Genomic DNA, 20,805 nt, shown 5'->3' on the forward strand with positions numbered 1-20,805 from the left:
TCTGTTATACGATGTTTGTGCAACGATATGTAACCTTGCTGTACACGACTATGCGCCCAGTTACCTGAGGGTTCGGATGCGCTTTATAAATAAATAAACTAAACTATCTATTCAGTTGAGGGATTATGTTCGGTAGTAGAGGTATGGCATATTAAAATCACAGCATAAAATGACTGACGAGTTGTCAGTTATAGCCCCCATCTATGGCTGCCGCTATTTGGACTCATGGTTTTAGGGTTCACTTTCATTACAGTTGAATATATGTAATGAGAGACGTGCCTTTGATGTCCTAGGCCTTTTTCGTTGGTTGTTTGTAGGGCTTTCGAAGTATGGTATATTATAAATGGGGGGTCATGTTATGTTAAATGTCATACCCAGTTTGTGAATTAAGGTAATTAGCCCCGCGGTTGGGCGTCCTGTGGGGCCTCTTGGCGCTAGTTACCACAGCTGTGAAACCGTCAAGTGCTGGTTCCTCTTTCAGCCAAGTAGATTGAAGACAGTACAGCTCATTCCATGGTAGAGCTTTTTTCTGGGTTAGATGAACAAACCCCCTTGTGTTTCATGAAACAAGAATATGGTTCTTTGCCAAGCCTTCTCCTTCCGGGTTAAGGCTCTCTGTAGCCATGCTCAGTCGTCTTCGCTTGTTTTTCAAATGGGGTCTAGATATTTTTCTTTTTGTTTCCATTGTACAAGTGGCCGAAACTACAGCTCGGTTTATGGTTGGAGGAGTTACTCTTGGGTGATTTTGTCCACTCGCAGGGTTCTCCATTTTGGTTGGGTTATCCCTCGACTATGACAGCTTATATTCCTTGGGTCACAATTTGAAGTAGCAAGGCATTTCTCTTAATTTCTTTCTATATCCGGTTTCTTATTCCATACAGCTGTCCAGAAAAGGAAAAATAAACCAGAATAGTATTCCAGCCCCAAAATTGTGGCTTTCAATCTCACAATCCTGAGGGTTTTTATGGGGGTTTATACAAAGTGGCTCAGAACAGCTAGGAATTATCATTTATTCAGGTATACAATGATCTTCCAAACAAAACATTCTTTGACCTTGAGGGGACATGGTTTTACATCTTCCTACGAAACATGGATAATTCCGCTTGACCTATCCCTATGATAGACAACCACCTCTAGCAGATGTTTCCATTACCTGGCGTTGTCTGCCCACATGATCACTGTTTTGGTTTTCATGCAGTCAAATCTTCCTTCAGTGGTGACATTTTACACCAACAGCCATATCACGCCCTGAGCAGAGAAGTCATGGCATCCCATCCTTAGGGGTTTTGTGTGAATGTCAACCAATCTGACTGCACTGTGTCACCTACCTGAACTTGGGGGAGGTGGTCCTGTCGCCTTCTCAATTATTGCGGTTTTGTTCTGCCTGTGGATAATGTACATATGCCCATGGGCCTACATATTAATAAAATGTCTGCTTAAACAAGATCTACCTCCTGACCCCTTTACAGGGGTGGTAGCCCCCTGAGTGAGGAAGGGGACCTATAGGTGCTTTTAGTCACATGGTGAGTTTTCCACCAGATATAGTTCTTTTTTGATAAAGACATACTGCGAAGTTAATCTCACAAAGCACTACGACAGCGGCCTTCCTAAACTCATCAACATGCAAGAAAAGCAACCTTTTATTTGGTTTCGTCTGTTTAGCTCAGCACTCTAAATTGTTGCAGTTATAGTGTAACTATGGCAATTCTTTCTCTTCCATTTTCCACAAGGCATCCTTATTGATATTCTGGGAATCAATTTTTCAGTCTGCTCAAGTCCCCCATTTCTCCAACTGTATTTCTCCCCCACCCTGTATCCGCTGGGAGAGGATTGTTGTGGTTGCCCACTTTCAAACCAGGAATAGGAGCCTGAGGGCAAAGTTACAGCATAAAACGGACTAGCATTCGCTTCACAGATCACTTGCCTTTCATAAACAGTGGTACGTTGAGTGGAGTGCCTCATTCCACTACTCTGTTGTGTTCTCCCCACAATGACAAGGCCAGTAACAAGTATCAATTGGAATAAATCACAGTATGAAGATAATGATAGTACCTCTCTACTTTATCTGAACAGGAAAGCAGGCATGAGCTTGTACCACAGTAATATAAGACCTTCCTAATGAAACCCCCTACTAGCTATGATTGTGAAAAGCTAGATGAGTATCATTTGGAAGGGCGCAGAATCCGAAGCACAGGCATACACCAGGCTGCAAGAAGCAAACATCAGGAAGTGTTCTGTTTCGATATACGAAATGAGCAAAAAGCTGCATAACAGACCTTAAATTGTGGAAGCCCAAGCTTCAGCAGAGGCGAGATTATCCTCTAGATGCCCCTGGAAGGCAAGAATAAATGGTACTAACTGATCTTGTAAAGAGTATCCTATCCCCTCCAACACTTAGCCCTGTTAGCCTTCCGCTTACCAATAGAGCTGTTGCTTTCCAAGGAACCGGGAATTATTGTCCCTGTAGTCCAGGAGTGGACCTGGGAGGAAACGACAGGAAATAGGGAAGGTTAGTAGGGAGCTAACCCGTACGGCATGGACACAGTAGGGTAGGTGCACCTGACCAGAGCATAGCATCCATAGGTTCCATGCACTTTCTTGTCAGAGGAAAGAGTTGGGGCCAGATACGTGTGGATTCTGCTGAGTTCAGGCGTGCACTTTGGGCTGAATAACAGTGACAAATGAGTAGGTGCTTGAATGGTACAGATGCACTCTATTTCAATAATTAGCAGTTGTGAGGAAAGGGCACTAGATGAAGAACACAATAGATATTTGGAGTGCCAGGACCTTAATTGCACTTCGGAATCACCCCGGAATGGAACGGAGTGAATGTAGCTTCATAGGAATTGACAAATCTCAAATCTGAATAAATGGTTTCCCCCTCGTGGAGTTCGCCAAAAAAAAGATTCACGAGTAAACGTATTGCAAAGAATGAATTAATCAGTTACCAAACGTGAGATGTTGACAGGTTCAGACAGGATAGCTGGCGTGGAAGCCGAAGTCCCAGTAACAGATGTAGAAACTCAGGAAGCAAATACAATGCATCGCGGTGGAACGCGATTCGAAGCAGAGCTTCAACTGATAAAATCAGAAGCACCAGCTCCCTGCTATGTGATTGGCTAAATAGCCGACACTGGACACGCCACCGTCCTGTGATCGCGGAGAAATGGGTCAGACGGGTTTACCTTACGGCAGGTAATCGTACTGCTGCATAGTCGACATGGCAACTGCCCAGACAACCTGAAGTGTGTGTGTAGAATGGCTTAGCAGTTGTTCTGAATACAGATGGAAAACGAAAGGTGCCGGATGCTTTTGTGGCTCTGAAGGTAGGAAATATTGGAATATGGTGCTTGACCTGCGTGGCCCTAGGATAGTTGGCAGGCATGACATCTTCATTGATCACCTCATGATAACTTTCACGACCAAAATGTATTCTCCCCACATATAAAGGCAATTCAATCAGTAGGCACCAGAGTTCATTTGATGGGGAAGAACTTGAAAAACTAATCTAAGAATGCAAACTAAACTCAAACGGAATAGACCTTGCACTCCTGTTAAAAGAAAATATATAAAGATGCTCTACAGCTGGTTAATAGTGTGAGGCAGACATGGTATCAAGAGATGACGCAGACAGTGAAAATGTAATTTCAAGAACTTTATTAATGATCCGGATGGTGTAACACCCAAGTTAACCCTATGCTATGGCAGGATTTCCCTGCCTAAAGAAATCTAAAGGAAGTTCAAAAGCAAAAGTGTCTGTCAAAAACCTATGCTGTCTTCGCAACTACAACAAAACTAGTGTGGGAATGCTCTCAAAGTCAGTGTTTCAAAGAAAATTTTCAATAAAAGTTACTTCGTTTCCATAAAGTTCTGTTTCAAGTTCAACACAATTGCAATGTTTTCTCAGCAGGGATTGCCCAAGTTCTGAAGTTACCTTCTGTAGATTGGCAGATAAAACAGTTAACATCAAAACAAAGATTTAGGGGTCTTCCTTCCCCAAGTTGAAAGTGCAACAAAATGTTCACACATCACTGTAGTCTTGGGGCTCCCTCCCTCAAGACAAAGGTTCTCCGGCCAAAATATAGACCATCATTTAAAAGAAACCAAACTAGCAAAGCCGCGTGGAATGAACCAGCAAATAAATCTGTCCATAACAGCCAATTTGCAGCCCCCATCCCCCCCCTGCATATCTTCAGTCTTCAAGAAAAAACTTGGCAAAATCAAGAGATCAGCTCCTCCATATGAACTAGAATAGTTCCAAGCACCTGCAAAATGGTTTGTCAAACCACTACTAAAAAAACACTAATGCAAGCCCAGAAGAAACTACCAATTGCAGTCTCCTCTCTAATATGTCCTATCCAGGCAACTTACTGAAATGCTACGTGTACAGCCACATTTTGGAGAAAATAGGAAGTAGTATATTCACTCACAAGTAGGTTTCAGACCAATGAGCGGCAAAAAATTGCACTTGATTCCATCTGAATATCAATGCACAATATTACTAGTACCTCCAGCCTTGTTTTTCTGGAACTTTCAGTGACCTTTGACATAGGAAGTTACAGCCCACTAATCAAGACTGGAAGAAACTGGACTGTAGTACCACTCTCTACAAGCAGAGCCTTGCTAACACCTGGCTTCCACTGTTCACCCTGAAACGGTGAAAAATCACATGTCTGGCCTGTGAAGGATCAAGCTTCCCCTCCCTCTGAAGCATTTACATGGCCCCACTTATAAACATTATAAAAACATACACACTTGCAGGTGATAACTATTTGGACTGCGCTAGTCTTATTCAAATTAACTAGGCATGAAAACTTGCTTCAACCTCAGCAACTGCCCTGCAAAGGCAGCGCTTTGCTATCAGCCAACAAAACTGCACTGAAAAAAGGCAACTGTCCTAGAACATCTAAAGTGATCAAAAATCGCATTATGCTAATGGTCGACAGCCCTATGCTGCAACGCGTTAGCGCAATAATACAAAAATGCTTCTACCTATTCTCACTCATGCCCGTATGGAAAGCTGCCAGTTTTATCCCTGGTTCCATCGATCTGGATATGCTCATGAAGTTGCAATGTATCCTAACAAACAAGTGCTTCAGTAAGTGTTGAGCAGTTTGCTGCGAGGTGAAGTTCACTGCTGTTTTCACCCATTCGATTGTGCTGGACCTTGGATACGGCAATTTCTGCCGGAAGGATTGACCCCTGTGCCCCCCCATCTCCCTGCCCCCTCCGACTTCATGCATCTGCATTCGTGCGCTTTAAACACATGCTTCATTAAGGGTTGAGCAGTTTGCAGTTCGCTAGCTCGATGGTGAGCCTCCAGTGAAACGAGATTGGGGCGAGTTGATTTTAGGGTAAGGCACTTAAGCCCTTAACGCATGACTGGAAAAAATAAAGGCTATCTTTTAAGAAGTAAAGGTTGTCAAAACCTAACTCTATTAGTTAAGATGCTTCCAAAAAAGGCAGTATTAACAAGGAAATGGCTAGATCCATTACTCACCTGGCAGCAGCTCCCATCATGGTGTAAGTGGTGGTTAATGATACTGCGGTTAAGGGTAAAACTACTCATTGTTTCCCTGCAGCATTTTGTGCCATTCCCGATGAATGCCCAAGTTATATTTGAATCCAAGTGAACAAAATGTAATCTTCCTATCTAGCACTGTTCTCGATCTACTACGACTAGTATGCATGATGATGATGATGATGATGTGATTAATAATTCGGAAGGTAATGGCTTTTTTATTTCGTGTGGACAACTCTCTTCTTGATCTAGTGTGTAGTGTTCAACACAATTCGATTGGAATTGGAACACAAAATCAGTCCAGTGACCAGTCCTGCATGTCAACTAATGTGAGGCTTTAATTTATCCAAATCACCTGATCTTGTGAAGATTGTTGATGCTCGCTGATAAAGCACGTAAGGTACATCAAGAAAGTCATACTGAGTCAGATGATGCTAATGTTTTTGAAAGCGCTTTTTAGTTTATGCATGTCCATGTCACAAAAACAAAGATTTGTCTCTGTGGCCAAAATTGGGGACATTCTCCTCGATAATAGTATCTCTACTGGTCCTAAACAGTTGAGTTGTGATAATATAAATCTAGTAATGACAGTTTCTACTAATTATGAAATTGAGGTTCTTGCAGATGGCTGTGCTCCAGCTAATTCTGCAGAGGTGTCATTGAAACCTTATCCCTTGATTGCTCATAGTACTTGCTCTAAATTTTCAAGCCCTCTTATAAGGAAAAAGCAAAATGAAAGAAATACAAAATTATTCTAGGAACAGATGGAAAAACCTAGGCTGCTGACGTCAAGACTTTCAGGGTTAATGCATCCACCTTAGCTCGTGTGGAATCTGGTAATGTCAGATGTGCATCCACTTTTGAGGGATATGATTATCCCCGACCATACTGTTGAAAAGTGTGTGACCAGCAAGGGAGAGGAAACCATTGGACTCTTGGATAAATGGGTTCACAAAGCTTGTGATCGTAAAGCAGAAAATGTGATCATTCCGCTCTGTTTCGACAGATATGGATAGCTGCTTGTTAATGGATTGTGAACAAAGGTTGAGAGCTGTCGGAGGTAACCTGCGAATTACCTTCAGTTCTAATTGTCACAAGGAAGCCGATGGAGATGAATTTGACACCTAGAAATGATGATGTTAAGGGAGAGCTAGTGACCAAGGGGAAGAGTAATGGCTCCACAATGCATTATAAGTCTGATGGTTCATTTAATTTGGCAATATGATCCGAGGGGGGCCATTACCGGTCGGGTAATGCCCCCAGGGCCATAGTTAGAAGCCCGAGCAAAGCAAGTGCTTTAACAGAGCCTCTGAGGGTCATATTGCCATTGGTACCCCGGTACATCTTACTGGGGTACTAATTGCAATTTTTCTCGAGTTGAGAAAAGGCACTGCAACTGTTCCTTGACTCGAGGAAAAAAAAAAAGCAAAATACAATGGCCGGCAGGGATCGGGGAGAAGTGACTACATAGTCCCTTCTCCCTTTCCATGCCAGCCCCTCGCACAAAGAACTCTGGGGTGCAACGGTGCACTGAGCCTTGTTGGGCGGGTAAGGGCCAATGAGCTTGCTCTTTACAAGCTCATTGACCCTCGCTGGGTACTAATGATAAATATAGATCGTGCAGAAGCATCAGCCATATCTTTCTGCACAGCCTCTATTCTAAATACACTTGACTCTCCATAGAGGCAGTATTGATCCAGCTCTTTAAAACCACCATCATTTGGTGGGATGACAAGACTCTGTATCATGTGAGGGTATGCTTTGACCGCAGTTGTTAGCCCTGCATACTGCATTTTGAAAAGATGTAATAAATACCCACTTAGTTTTACCCATTGTATCTTGATAAAGGAATATGTTAACCCACGTACTGGACTGGAGTACCGCCAATACTGTGACAGTCTAAATACTTACGCACTGTGAGCAACAGGTCTGACTAGGGTTTTTCCCTGAACCCTTTTTTGGTATAGTTTTGTCCTTGTGCTAAGGATAGTTCACCTGTTTGCTCCATAAATTTTGATTTATTTTGTATAAAGAACCTGTTCTGATTGAATACAATTCTGATTACTTTGTAGTGCCCACCTTGTTCCTTACTTCGAAGGAACACACAAACCCATCTTTTAAAAGCTCTGCGCTGGCTACCTGTTAAGGAAATAATACACTTGAAAGCACTGCATCTTCAACAGAGCACTGCAAGGTCAAGGCGCAGAATTCCTCAAATCCAAAATCCCACACGAACAACCAGAGAGGTGAAATAGAGAATTGACCTACAAATCGTAAGCAGGTGATCATTTGGAGAAAAAACACTAGCGAAGAGTGCACTATGTAGGAGCACATTAAATTCAGGACAATTGAACATGGCCGTTGAATACATAATTGAGATGGAGAAGCTAAGCAGCCAATTTTATAGTAAACAAAACCACTTCACATGGGGCACACTCGCAAGACGCTGAACAAACCACGAGGGAATGCCACATTGGCTTCCGGTGCTCACAGAAAACCACTAGATATAACGCTTTGAGAACTCCTACCTTCCAGCAACATGAGAAACTACCTTTCAACTGAAAAGCACACTTTAACACACCTTCTGTATGTACTGTGAATACTACACACTAATCCACAATTTCTACACCAACTCATCACGTGCAAATCTATACTAGCCACTCCCACGTCTCTTTATAGGCTCAGCACAGACCTCGAACAGCTGAACTCGACACCTCTATAATCCAACAAACACGACGGCACACAGCCAATGTATCATTTCTGTAGCCTAAGATATGCGCCCGGATGCCTTTGGGCCAGGCGCGCCATAAAAATAAATGAAATACAAATGCCACGATCAAATGAGGTCTCCACTCTGGATACGAAGCCATTGGCTTTTCTAATAAAACATGTAGAAAGCTCACCTGCGTACAACTTTGTAGTACTTCTAGTCTGCATGGAACACAAACCACCAAAAGCTTACGTTTTCCATCTCTTCCAGACTAACTCAACACACCACTTTCAGGTCTGTCAGAACACCTGACAAGCGTGCAAATAGCAGCTGAGTATGCAATAAAACCTATTAGCATAACATTATGCTGTCACTTTGAACTAAAAGGCTACTAATCTCAGCCCTATTAAGAGGGTGCTTCCTAGCTGCATTGAGAAGAGGCAGTTACATCCAGTTTTCTTAAATGATTTCGTTCCAACTCCCTACTAATGTACTGTGTAATTTGTTTTTGATGATTAAGTCCGTTCCTAGACATAGAAGCCGTAACAAAGTTTTAACATTTTTCTGCAACTGGCTAAATTTTATTTTAGTTTGGTGCAACAAAGATTAGCATCCTGAGAGATGTGTGCAAGACCATAAAAGGAAGTAAAGTGTGGTAAGCCAGAAGTTGCTAGATCAGTGGGTAAAGGCAGGGCTTGTTAGCCTACCTGTCCTTTACAAACAAGTAAACCATGCACTTAGCAGTTTCTATCATTACTAAGTGCTTTCCTCCCTCTCTTGCAGATTCGACGAGCTGGCGGGATGGAGGTGGGCGGAGCCTGAATGCGGCACCTGGCATGGAGGGGGAGAACAAAGATCTGATGCCAGAGAAAATTTCAGGCTCCGCAGACCCAAAGCTTCCCTCCCGCGGGAATGAGGCAATGCCCAGAGCAGGGGTGGGCATGCCTCAGTCCGTACCACCGCAGTTCCCTCAGTACAGGGGAATGATGCCGCCTTTTGTGAGTAACTTCTTTGATAATAGAGCAAGCAACCATTATTATGCATTAGTCCAGCAAAATTTGAAATTGCAAATTTGACATTTTCCATGTGTTGTAATATTTGCAGTTGCCAGTTTATTTTGGTATAAAACACTTCTGGTTCTCGTTTGCCTATAATATGACCAAAGGTTCCAGCCTACTATGGATTCATGTTTTTCTTTGTTGCTTTCCCCACCATTTCTTCTGAAAATTCCCATGTTAAGCATATTGAAAACGCCAACTCTGATGGTACACCATTATGCTCACTTTCCTTCTGCAAGGAGCCTGGCACAGCAGGTAGTTTGGGCTCCACTAGTTGGTGGCAGCCCTTGTATGATTCATGTGGTGTGCAGCCTAATGAACCCCAACGGTGTGCCTCTGCCAGTCCAAACCACTAGAAATTAATCCTACGGATAGGAGTTTGACTTGTAAGTTGCCAACTGTGGTCATGGCTACTGACTCTTAGCTCTGGGAGTGAAGTCAGAATCCATATATGATGGCCCAGGAAGACTCCAGCTAAAATGAAAGAAAATGGACCACTATGGATTGGATGGTTTCCAGGTTTGAAAAAATTGCAATCCATTGATTCGGAACAAAGTTAGCTTTCAGCTCCCAATCTTATGTACATAGAGGACTATATGCATCCTTACCGAACATGAAGATTAGCCCTGCAGCACACAAGTGGCACAACCAAAGGTGATTTGTGAGGAAGTTTGGGTTCTTGCACTCTTGCAATAACCGAGACCTCTAATTCCTGCATGTTACCAGAGACAGAATTTCTGACGGTTGGGCTCTGAGAACGAGCAATCTGCTCCTCTGCCCAGCATGCACAGCTGAGTCAGCCCTTAATAATGCCATGATCTCAGGAATCCTTGGTCCCCATCAGTCTGCAGCGCAGAGGGGGGAGATGAATGTGGAAGCACAGGATGCTGAAAGGACTGTCATCTGATGGTGCAGTATGCTATGGTTGCCTCCTCATGACCAGGTAGTTTACATACAACTGCCTTGTTGTGAGCTGTGAAACCCTGAACCTCTTGGTGGAACAAAAGCACCCTGGCAAAAAGAGCTGAATCTCACTTCGGTAATTGGCAATGCAGAGCAACAAGGCTTACCATGCACTAAGGCATAGCAGGCTGACTAAAAGGTACAATTAGTCCACACATTTATCCATAGAAAATGAATCACATTGACATACGGAAAAATACATATATGCATTTATTATGTTATCCATATATAACTCCATCAGGTCAAATAAGCACTTCAGCAAGCAACACATACTGTAAAAGAGTACTGTATATTCTAAAAACAGGGAACCCAATTAGGACACTGCTCACACTTCTGAGATGTGGATCTACTATCCCACAAAATTAGAAATTGCGAATTTGACATTTTCCATGTGGTGTAATATTTGCAGTTACCAGTTTATTTTGGTATATAAGACTTCTGTGGTGGTTCTCGTTTGTGTGGATTCATGTATTTTTTTTGTTGCGTTCCCTATCATTTCTTCTGAAAAATCCCATGTGAAGCATTTTGATAACACCAATACTGATGGTACACCATGGTGCTCCCTTTCCTTCTGCAAAGGGCCTGGCACAGCTGGTAGTGTTGGCTCCACCAATTGGTGGCAGCCCTTGCATGATTCATGTGCAGCTAACTGAACCCCAACGGTGTGACTCAGCCAGTCCAAACTAGAAATTAATCCTACGCGGAGGAGTTTGACTTGTAAGTTGCCAACTGTGGTCATGGCTACTGACTTTGATCAATACCCAGCCTACAAACCAACCTACTGTGTCTACGGAATACGACAAAAGTTTCTTCCCGACTGTGACTACAACTCATCTACTGGGAGCTCCAGTCGTAGACACGCCAGCAATTAAAGGAGCCCTTATCAATGCACGATTTGTTAGCTCATGCCCTTGACATTGCTGACCTTATCTCCACCAACCAACTAGACTTCCTTGCCCTTACTGAAACTTGGCTATACCCTGCGGCAGGACCAGTCCTGTCAGTCCTGTCCTTGGCTCTCCCAGATGACTACACTATCATCCGAACGGATAGAGGCACTTGCAAAGGTGGGGGGACTGGCTTTCATAGCCAAAGCGCACCTTGGCCTTCGAGAAGTCTCCAGTGAGTGCTTCCCTTCAGCTGAACTCTTGTCGGTTAAACTTCCTCTCTCAGCTACCCACACTATTTTACTTCATTTGATTTACCCGCCCCCTGGTTCCATTTCCTCCTTTGAGGAAGAAATTATCTTACTCCTTACCCAAAACACCAAACCTGACTCTCAAATCATATTGCTGGGAGACTTCAAATTAAGTCTTCATGACCCAAATGATGCGAACGCCACCTCCGTAGAAAATTCTATCACACAGCATGGCCTCAAACACCGCATTAATTGGCCTACACACAAGGGCAGAACAATGGATTGGCTGGCAGACCTAAATTGCACTACTGCAATCCTTAATAATGAGCCTTGTGCCTGGTCAGACCACCACTGCATCACCTTTATTTTATTTATATGCATTTTTAAAGCGCTCACACAGCCTAGGGACATTGAGGCGCTGTTACAGGAATATGTCTTAGTTGAGTATTTATAACACACTTAATACCCAGAGGTTTCTAAGCGCGGACCCAGGGATCGAAGCTGTGTTGCTTCGTGTCGTCTTGTTTACAAGGCAAGCACGTTGCCACTTGAGCTATCCTCCCGGGACTTTACTATACCGGAGCGTACCCACCTCAATACCAGGACCGCCATGGCCCCACAAACCTTATCCTCAAATAACCGTAAAATAACAGTAGACCACGCACTACCCTTACTTCAGCCCATCACTGACTTACCTAGAAACCTTGATTTGGACTTGTCCTCTCTGGTTGACTTGTACAAAGGTACATTAGAACAAGCCTTAAACAACATTGCCCCCCTTAAACTTCGAAAGGCTAAACCTGCAACACATTTATATTTTCACAGCTAAACTAAAAACCCACTGCAATGCCAAAAGAGCTGCCAAAGCCATTTGGAGAAAATCGCCCTCAACCCCCAACTAGGAAATGTTCACCTCTACCGCTACTACCTATAAAACATCCATCCTCAACACTAAAAAAAAAAGATCTACAACATCAGAATGCAAAATCTGGCATGAAAGAGCTCTTCACGATACTAGGGGAACTGGAGTCCCCGGCACTGCCCACAGAAGCTTGCATCAAAGATGCGGCCTGGTGCGCCAATATCCAGAAGGCCTTATCTGACAAAATAGCCCTACTACAAGTTAAAATTGAGACTAAAAAGATCAGCCTTGCCTCAAACTCCAACACTGGTAAATCGCCTGACCCTCAATCTTTACCGTGTCACCCTTTCTACTTCTCCCCGGTCACCTCTAAAGGAGTAGAAAACATCTCTGGCCTAAAACCTTCAAGGTGCCAGGGAGATAGTTGCCCAGCTTCAATTAAGGAAGGAGCAAAAGATTTAGCTCCGTTCATTGCCGCCTTGATTTACTCTTCCTTCAAAAGTTGCTCAGTCCCCAACAATCTTGGAGACTTGGGTTATGCCTCTCCTCCAAAAAACCTAATCTAGATCCAAACATACCTACCTATAACAGCCCCATTCTGCATACGTTTTTCTAGATGGAGCGACCTATCTACAAAGTCAAAAACATTTGGAGGACAACCTTCTACACCTGCGTCCATCTGTTTTCCGTCCTAGGCATGGCACTGAAACTTCCCTCTTGGACCTAAACATTCAAATGGATGAAGCCAAACATAAAGGTAATCTGGCCATCCTTCTCCTATTGGACCTCTCAGCAGCGTTTGCTCTCGTTGGCAATCTGATCCTGACCAAACATCTGACTGCAGCTGCTGCATTCTCTCTGAATGCCGCTAGCTGATCAAATCCTTTCTATCGAACAGAACAACAAGGGTCTTCGCAACCACAGTTTGAGGATCAGTCCCTATCAACTGTGGAGTCCCACAGGGATTGTGCCTCTCACCCACTCTTTACACCATTTTCACAAAACTCCTCTTTGATCGTCTTGATAACTTGGGTGTCACCTAGACCAATTATGCAGATGACACCCAGGTCCTCATTACGCTCACTGGCTGCTATGACGCAGACGACAAACTGCTAAATGAAATTTACCTCAATTCAGGTGTGGATGGCTGCCCACAGCCTGTCTAAACAACGATAAAATTGAGCTGCTGATCATTGGATCTCTAGCTCGTCTAAACAGACGGGACACACGCTGCAGGACCTTCAACATTGTTGGGAACATCCTGAAAGTTGCCAACGAGGTCAAAACCTTAGACTCCACTCTTTCCCTCAGAAAACAAGTCAATGCTACAGCTTCAACCGCAGCATATACCAATAAATTGATCAATGCCTGTAAACCTCATCTTACTCTTACGTCCCGTCCCCTTCCTTCCATACTGCATGGGCGACACTTCCGAAGGACGGGAGAGTGAGACGGAACCTTTTTCACAAAAAAAACAACCTTCTTTCCCCTTAAAATTTAGAGGCGCACTTCCCTGACTCGACCATCTCGTGCCACACTTCAATCCCCTTTTCCGCATCGAAGGGAATGGGCCGAATTCACCAGCGCTCCTGGGTTTGGCTTCAGCCATGTAATTCCACACACGGATACTTCTATTGTCTTTTTGTCTTTTTATCCAGGTACTCGTCCTTGTGCGTCCCGCTCCTCTCGGCGCATGTTGACTTCTACAGGTGTCCATCATGCGACAAACGCTTTCCAAATTCAGACCTCCACGCCCTCTGCCTACGTTGCATTGGCCCAGACCACGGCTGGCAGGCTTGTACTGCATGCAATGCACTTTCCTTGAGGTCTCTGAAGAACTGACTAGCCAGGTGGAGCGAGCCCTTCTAGAGAAGGACTTTGTCAATCAGTGATCCAGGCCCAAGGTAGGACCACTTTCTCAGTGCACCCCGCAAGGGAGACTCCTCTCCAGGAACTCGCCCGCGTGGAATGAACTGCTCAGGTTCTCATACCAGCACGAGTACCAAGGCTATTCGTAGGCTCTACCGAACGTAATCTGAACAGATTACAAGTTCTCCAGAATAATGCCCTCAGATCTGCTTTAATTATCCCATGATCTATTCAAATTTCTGCCATTTGACCGGATACACACTGGCTCCCAGTGCGTGACAGAATCTCGCTGTGCATGTTAGTTATCACATACAAGTTGTCAAACTCGGCCCCCAAATATTTGGCAGACAAATTCTCTAGGAACTAACCCTCCAGACCTACATGATCCTTCTACTTGCACTGTCTCAACATCCTGAAGTACTAACTAAAAACCACAGTTGGATCCAGTTTCCCGGTGTTAGCTAAGTGCTGGAAATCTCACCTTTCAGTCATCGGAGCCAAACCCTCTTTCTGGACTTTCAGATCTAAAGTGAAAGTCTGGCTCTTTGCACAGGAACACTTAATCAACCCGTACTGTATCCTATACCTACGCCTGCCACCCTCTCCCCCTTCCTGTGCCTCTCCTACTATTGTTTATTTATATGGCCTGTGTTAGGCTAGTGCTTCCGTATCAGGCTAGTGCTTCTGATCCTAAGTCTGGCTTCGGTTTTAATATGGTCTACTGTGAATTGCTCTTTAGCTGCCTCTGCACGTCTATTTTTTTTTTTGCTTAAGTTTGGCACGTTGGTCAATCTGTAACCCTTGTCAACAAGCCACGTGTCTTCTGTTTATATATGTAGGTAATTATAACAGTTACTTATGCTCAAGCGCCCAGATACCTCAGGTTTTTTTTATTTTAATTAATTTGTGGAGCTGTTACAGTATGCTCACTTAGAACAGGGATACATCACAGCAGGTAAGTACATTCATTACGTTACATACAAGCACATAGTCAATATGTAAAGGAGAGGTGAAGACCGGTTTGTTGAAAAGCGTGGTTTTCAGCTGTTTGTGGAATGTAGTGTAGAATTTTTTGTTTATTAATACATAAGGTAGAGCGTTCCAGCTTTTCGGTGCTAGGTGTTTTGCTTCTTTTGAAAGTGGGTACATAGATCTGGTTGGTCAGATGGGATCTAGTGGGTCTGTTGGACGAGTTGAGGCTGATTCTTTTGGATGGTAAGGAGGGGCGTTAGCGGAGAGGCATCTGTGTGATGGCCATGGTTTTGAAAAGGATGTGTTCTTTTACTGGAAGCCAATGGGCCTCTTTCCTGCCTGAGAGATGTGTTCCCGTTTGGGAATACTCGGTGCAGCTCTCAGGGCATTGTTCTATGTGATTTGCATTTTAGATTTCTTTTTTACAGAAGTGCCCAGGAACAGGGCATTGCAGTATTCCAATTTGGTGCTTACTGTGGCTCTGGGCGCAGTAGGCATGTTTCGAAGGGATTGGTTCCTCCGACGTATTCCACATCTGTGACTGGTAATCACCAAAGCTGTGCTGCTTTGGAAAATGTTCGGCGTCGATGACGTTGATAGGCTGTCCTTGAGGGCCTCCGTCGAGCCGACATCACCGGATGTTAGAAGTAGGACGCACAACGCCCGTAGCCTCAGTTCCATTTTTTCCGCGAGCGTGTTCGCCTCGGAGATCTCGGCGCGTCTCGGTTCTTCCGAGTATTATTCTATTAGTTCTTCGAACCTATTCGTTTGTGAAGATATCATGACTTCTACCCCGCAATTGGGTTTCAAGAAGTGTCCGGACTGCGGTTCCAAGATGTCGCTTACGTACCCGCACGACGCCTGCCTCTGGTGCCTCGGTGAGGAACACGCCACAAATGATTGTGATGATTGCCAGTCGTTAACATCAAAGGTCTTGCGGGAGCGGAAGAAGCGGCTTCTGTCGGTAGGGTTTCCAAGCCCCGAAAGTTGAAATCCGCTGGGCTTTCGACTGACTTTTCGAGAGGCTACTCCGCGTCATTGCTGTAAATCCAGGGGGGGGTCTCGGTCCCAGAGTGGTTCCCGCCATTCCTCTGCCTCTTCGAGGCACTTGCGGAAGTGCCGTCACCGCTCGCCTTCCCCGTCCATGTCAGGACTCCGCCCGTTGGCGGGTTGCTTGTCCCAACAAGCACTCTTCTCTTACGGAATGGGATGCATTTCGTACGGAGATGATGGCGATTTTTCAGTTGCAGGGCTCCGTTCCGTCCACGTCTTCGAAAGAAGCTGGCTGGGAACATGCTAGGGCCACCGCTCGCACACCTTCGGGCTCGGCGCAATCATCGGGCGCCTTCGAGGTCCCGATCGGACAAGGTGGATTGCTCTAGTCATGCCCGCTCTAGGTCCCTGTCCTCGACGCCCTCGAGACAGTCGGAGCCTGTGAGGCCTTCGAAGATATCAGCGCCAAGGCTGTCGAAGGACACGCTCGGGGCTCTGCCCTCGAGGCCTGTGTCAAAGCCATTGGTGCCACGCTCGACGTCGATGCAGATTCTGTCGGCGCCCTCAACGCCTTTCGAGGATGCTTTATAGAAGGTACCCCGTGCTTCGGTGGAAGGCCCTGAAGAAGTCGGTGAGACCTGTCTTTGAGCCTTTTTCTGTACCCTCCTCCAGGGATTTATTCCAGCTTCTCGATTATATTTCTGAGGTGGAGGAAGGGTCTGAGGAAGGTTTGGTTCTGGATGAGGTTCCCGATGAAATATTGTCTGGACATAGCCAGATTGAAGTTCTGCGTCAGCCTTTGTACGACGCCAGTGGTCTTGATACCTCCACGGAGGTTGAGTTTGGGAGGCCTGAGCCTGGTACACATGCTGACTCTTCGTACAGGCGGCTGATGTTGAGGGTGATGGAGTACTTGGGGTGGTCTGCGCCACCAGTAGATTTTCTGCAGGATGACCTAACGGATATCTTGGACCAAGGTCCACCAACTGACCAGGTACTGCCATTCCATATGGCCTTGCAAAGAAGGGTGGCGGTGTCTTGGACTGCTCCGGAGAGTCTCCCAGCAGTGGGTAAGTTGTTGCCGAAAAAGTACAGCCCAGCCAGTGGCAATCCCGGCTACTTGTCCATGCACCCTACTCCGGAGAGTTTGGTGGTGCAGGCGGCTACGGCCCCAGCAAAACAGGCGTCGTACCCTACCATCCCTCTTGATAGGGACGACAAACGTTTTGACGGTTGCGTGAAGAAAGTCTTTTCTTCAGGGGGTATGGCTTTGAAAGCAGCCAACTGTGTGTGTGCCTTAGCACGTTTCACTCATACTCTGTGGGATTGTTTCATTGGTGCTGAACATATTCCCAAAGGGGAGGAACGGGATGGCTTTCTTGCCCTTGTACAGGATGGCAAGGATGCTATGTCTGAATCCGTTCAGTCGGGTCTGGACGTTGCAGACTGTGTCAGCCGGTCCCTGGCAGCGAGCACCGTGATGCGCAGATTTGCATGGTTGAGGAAGTCGGTTTTCTCCGGATGTACAAGCCCGGCTTCTCGACATGCCCTTTGATGGTGACCATCTTTTTGGCAGCAAGGCTGACGAGAGCCTTGAGAGTTTGCAGACCACCAAAGCTGCAACAAAGTCGTTGAGTGCTGCAGCTCGCCAACCTCCGCCTTTTCGTCCTAGGGGACAGCAGTGGAGAGGAGGTTCCTTTCGATAATACTCTACCTTTGGTAGATCGAGGGGAGCTGCAAGTCAAAGGGGCTAACGTAGGAGTACCAGAGGTGGAAAACAAGGTACTCGAGGTGCCAAGGCCGCTTGGGCAGTTGCCTCTTTGCCCTCAGGCACTGCCGCAGCCGCTTCAGCTCAGTCATGAGGCGATGTCCCATGGTTCGCTGGTTGAGGGAAGGCTGGCGCAGCGTCTTGTAGAATGGCGTGCCATTACTTCAGATGTGTGGGTTCTGGAGATCATAGCCCACGGCTATGGTCTTCCTTTCCGGCAGAGGCCTCATGACAATCAATCAGGGAATCCCTCTTTGAAGAGTCCGGATCTGCTCCTTGCGCAGGAAATCAAATCCCTGCTGGAGAAAGGCGCCATAGAACTGGTGCCTGTAGCAGAGAGCAACAAGGAACGGTATTCCCCCTTATCTTTTGATTTTGAAAAAAGACGGGGGGTGGGGATTGAGACCCATCATGGACTTGCGTGGTTTGAATAAGCTCCTCAGGAAGGACAAGTTCAAGATCGTTACACTCAAGTCCTCTAGGCCCTTCCACTTCAGGACTGGTTGGTGTCTCTTGACCTCAAGGACGCTTACTTTCATGTGCCGATTCATCCCAAGCACAAGAGGTTCGAGGTTGGCGGCTCGCACCACAGTCTAGCTCCCCATTAATCCAGTTCTTGAAGTTCAACGGGCAAAAGCCTGGGGAGAAGGTCGGGTTGTAGATTGGAGAGGGGGGACCCAAGCTGCGGGGGATGCCTTTGTATTGTAGCGCCCAATCCCAGGTCCTAAGAGTGTGTTTAGTGGAGGATAGGATTCCCTCCCATCTCTGCCACAGCAGAGGGCGGATGTATGGAAGAAAACAAAGGGGGAGCGTGATGCAGGATTGTTCTAGCTTTTCCCATTTTGGGCTCCCTGATGCTATGAACCATGCCTGCATATGTGATAGTTGCGCCGCCACCTGGTATTTGCATAAATCGGGAAGGTCCAGGACCCCAAGTCTCGAGCCACCTGTCATGGTTTCCGAGAGATCCTCACCGTCCTACCCCCACCCAATAAAATCAGCATCTTCCTCTGCATACGTAGGAGTGGAGGTAGTGGGATCGAGATGGGCAGAGAGGAGCACAGGTAAAGAAACCTTGGAAGAAATTTAATTTTGCAAGTGGTGATCCGCCCAATGAGGTAGATCTCGTGGCTTGCCCATCGTTCAAGGTATGTGGACCCCCAGGTAGCGAATGGATTTCATGTTCAATTGAACTGGGCATAACTGCTCTAAGCTTGCTAGTGCCTCTGGTTCCAGGCCTACCTCCAGGGCCACGGATTTCCCAAAATGTATGGTAAAGCCCGATATGAGGGGGCGAATGTCTGTTAGGGAGAGCAGCACATCATCTGCATAAAGGGAAAATCTTAGGGTGAGACGTGCCAGCGGGAAGGCCCGCAATACCCGGGTCTCTCTGAACCTTCTGTGCTATGGGTTCCATCACCAGGGCGAAAAGAAGGGGGTGGGGGGGACAATGGGCATCCTTGTCTCATTCCACACGTCAGGGAAATCTTGTCCGACAGATTGCAATTGATGCGGAGCAGGGTTTTAGGTGCCTGATAATTCGCTAGGACTATTCCGCCAAAGCCAGGGCCAAACTGGAATGCCTCCAAGGTAAGCCGCAGGAATGTCCAGTCTACCTTGTCGAAGGCCTATGTGGCATCCAGGGCCAGCAGTGCCAGTTCACGTGAGTCTTGAGAGGCAATGTCTACTAAGTTAAGGGCCTTCCGAATATTATCCTCTGTAGATCTACGTGTTACGAAGCGTGTTTGGTCAGGGGCTATCAGATTGGGCAGAACATTTGCTAGGCGATTTGCCAGGATTTTAGAGAAAATCTTTGCATTGATGTTGAGTAAACAGATGGGCCTTTATGAGGTATTGTCTTTAGGATCCTTGCCAGGTTTGAGCAAAAGCACCGTTATGGACTCTTGCATGGCTGGGGTAATGGAGTCCTAGTTCTCCAGCATGGGGTCTGGCATGGATTCACATGCTCATGAATATTCCCCGTCGTCAGGCTGGGAATCCTTGGTAAAGAAAAAACCAGTATCAGTTTCGTTTCTGATCTGTCTTTCGTAGTAATAACCAATCACTGGTCTCTGCGTCATACTGACCACAGCCAATGACTGCCCTCTACCTAAGCACCGCCTCTGGCAGCCATCTTCAGATTTTTACCGCACGTTCATGTGTTGGGATCCTCGTGCTATTGCTCTCGAGCGTTAGTGCTATTTTTTCGCGCTTTTTCACAAAAACTTCGATTCTTTCGGTCAAAAGAGCCTCAAGCTCCACCGATCCTACATCCGATCAACGGGGACCCGTGTCGGATTCATCTGTGCCCCTCAAGGGTGAAGATTTCGTCGAGCTACACTTCGGAGGACTCCAGAAGCTTCTCAGGCCCGGTCTCGGAGATGGCCCAGGAGAAGGGAAGCTCGACGCCCGGAAAGCTGTTCAGGGCCTGCCCTGGATGCCAGCTGCAGAACGTCTTCAAGGAGGACGAACACTCTTTCTGCCTTTACTGCCTTCATGGGGACAAGACGCACGTGGAGAAGGACTGTGCGTTTTGCGGCAACATGTCGGAACGGACCATGAAGGACCGCCATCAACGTCTCGCCAGCTGGCTGGAGGGTAAGAGCCCGTCTGGCGAGAAGAAGAAGAAATCTGAGCGGTCTTCTAAGACCTTTGAGGGCGCCCCGGCGACGGGGGCCCAACATAAGGCCAAGCACCGCGAGTCCGCTGGCACCGGGAGCGCCGAACGGTCGGGCTCTACGGGCGCCAGGCAGGGCGCACCCTCCCCGGCACCATCAACCACGAGCCAACGCTCTGGGTCGGGTAAGAGGAAGGCCGAGCACCCGGCGAAGCTCCTGGAGAGACCCCGGTCGAGCTCTAAGGCAGAGGAGGAGCGTGGCAGTGCCCCCTCCCTCAAGGATAAGGCGGTGAGCGCACCTAAGGTGGTGAAGGCCTTGATCCATTCGACCAAG

The 20,805-nt window shown here is 46.4% G+C and overlaps 1 protein-coding gene across 8 annotated transcripts in view; it reads left to right on the forward strand.

The window, feature by feature from the left end:
* PRRC2A (proline rich coiled-coil 2A) overlaps positions 1-20,805 on the forward strand; it is a 2,343,739-nt gene that overhangs the window by 525,391 nt on the left and 1,797,543 nt on the right. For all 8 annotated transcript variants that reach the window (XM_069635075.1, XM_069635076.1, XM_069635077.1 and 5 more), the window contains exon 7: positions 9,015-9,229. In XM_069635075.1, coding sequence (XP_069491176.1) covers positions 9,015-9,229 — 215 coding nt within the window. The remainder of the gene's footprint in view (positions 1-9,014; positions 9,230-20,805) is intronic.

This window comes from Ambystoma mexicanum, chromosome 13 (genome assembly GCF_040938575.1).
Source record: "Ambystoma mexicanum isolate Mex_15411 chromosome 13, UKY_AmexF1_1, whole genome shotgun sequence".
Taxonomy (NCBI): domain Eukaryota; kingdom Metazoa; phylum Chordata; class Amphibia; order Caudata; family Ambystomatidae; genus Ambystoma; species Ambystoma mexicanum.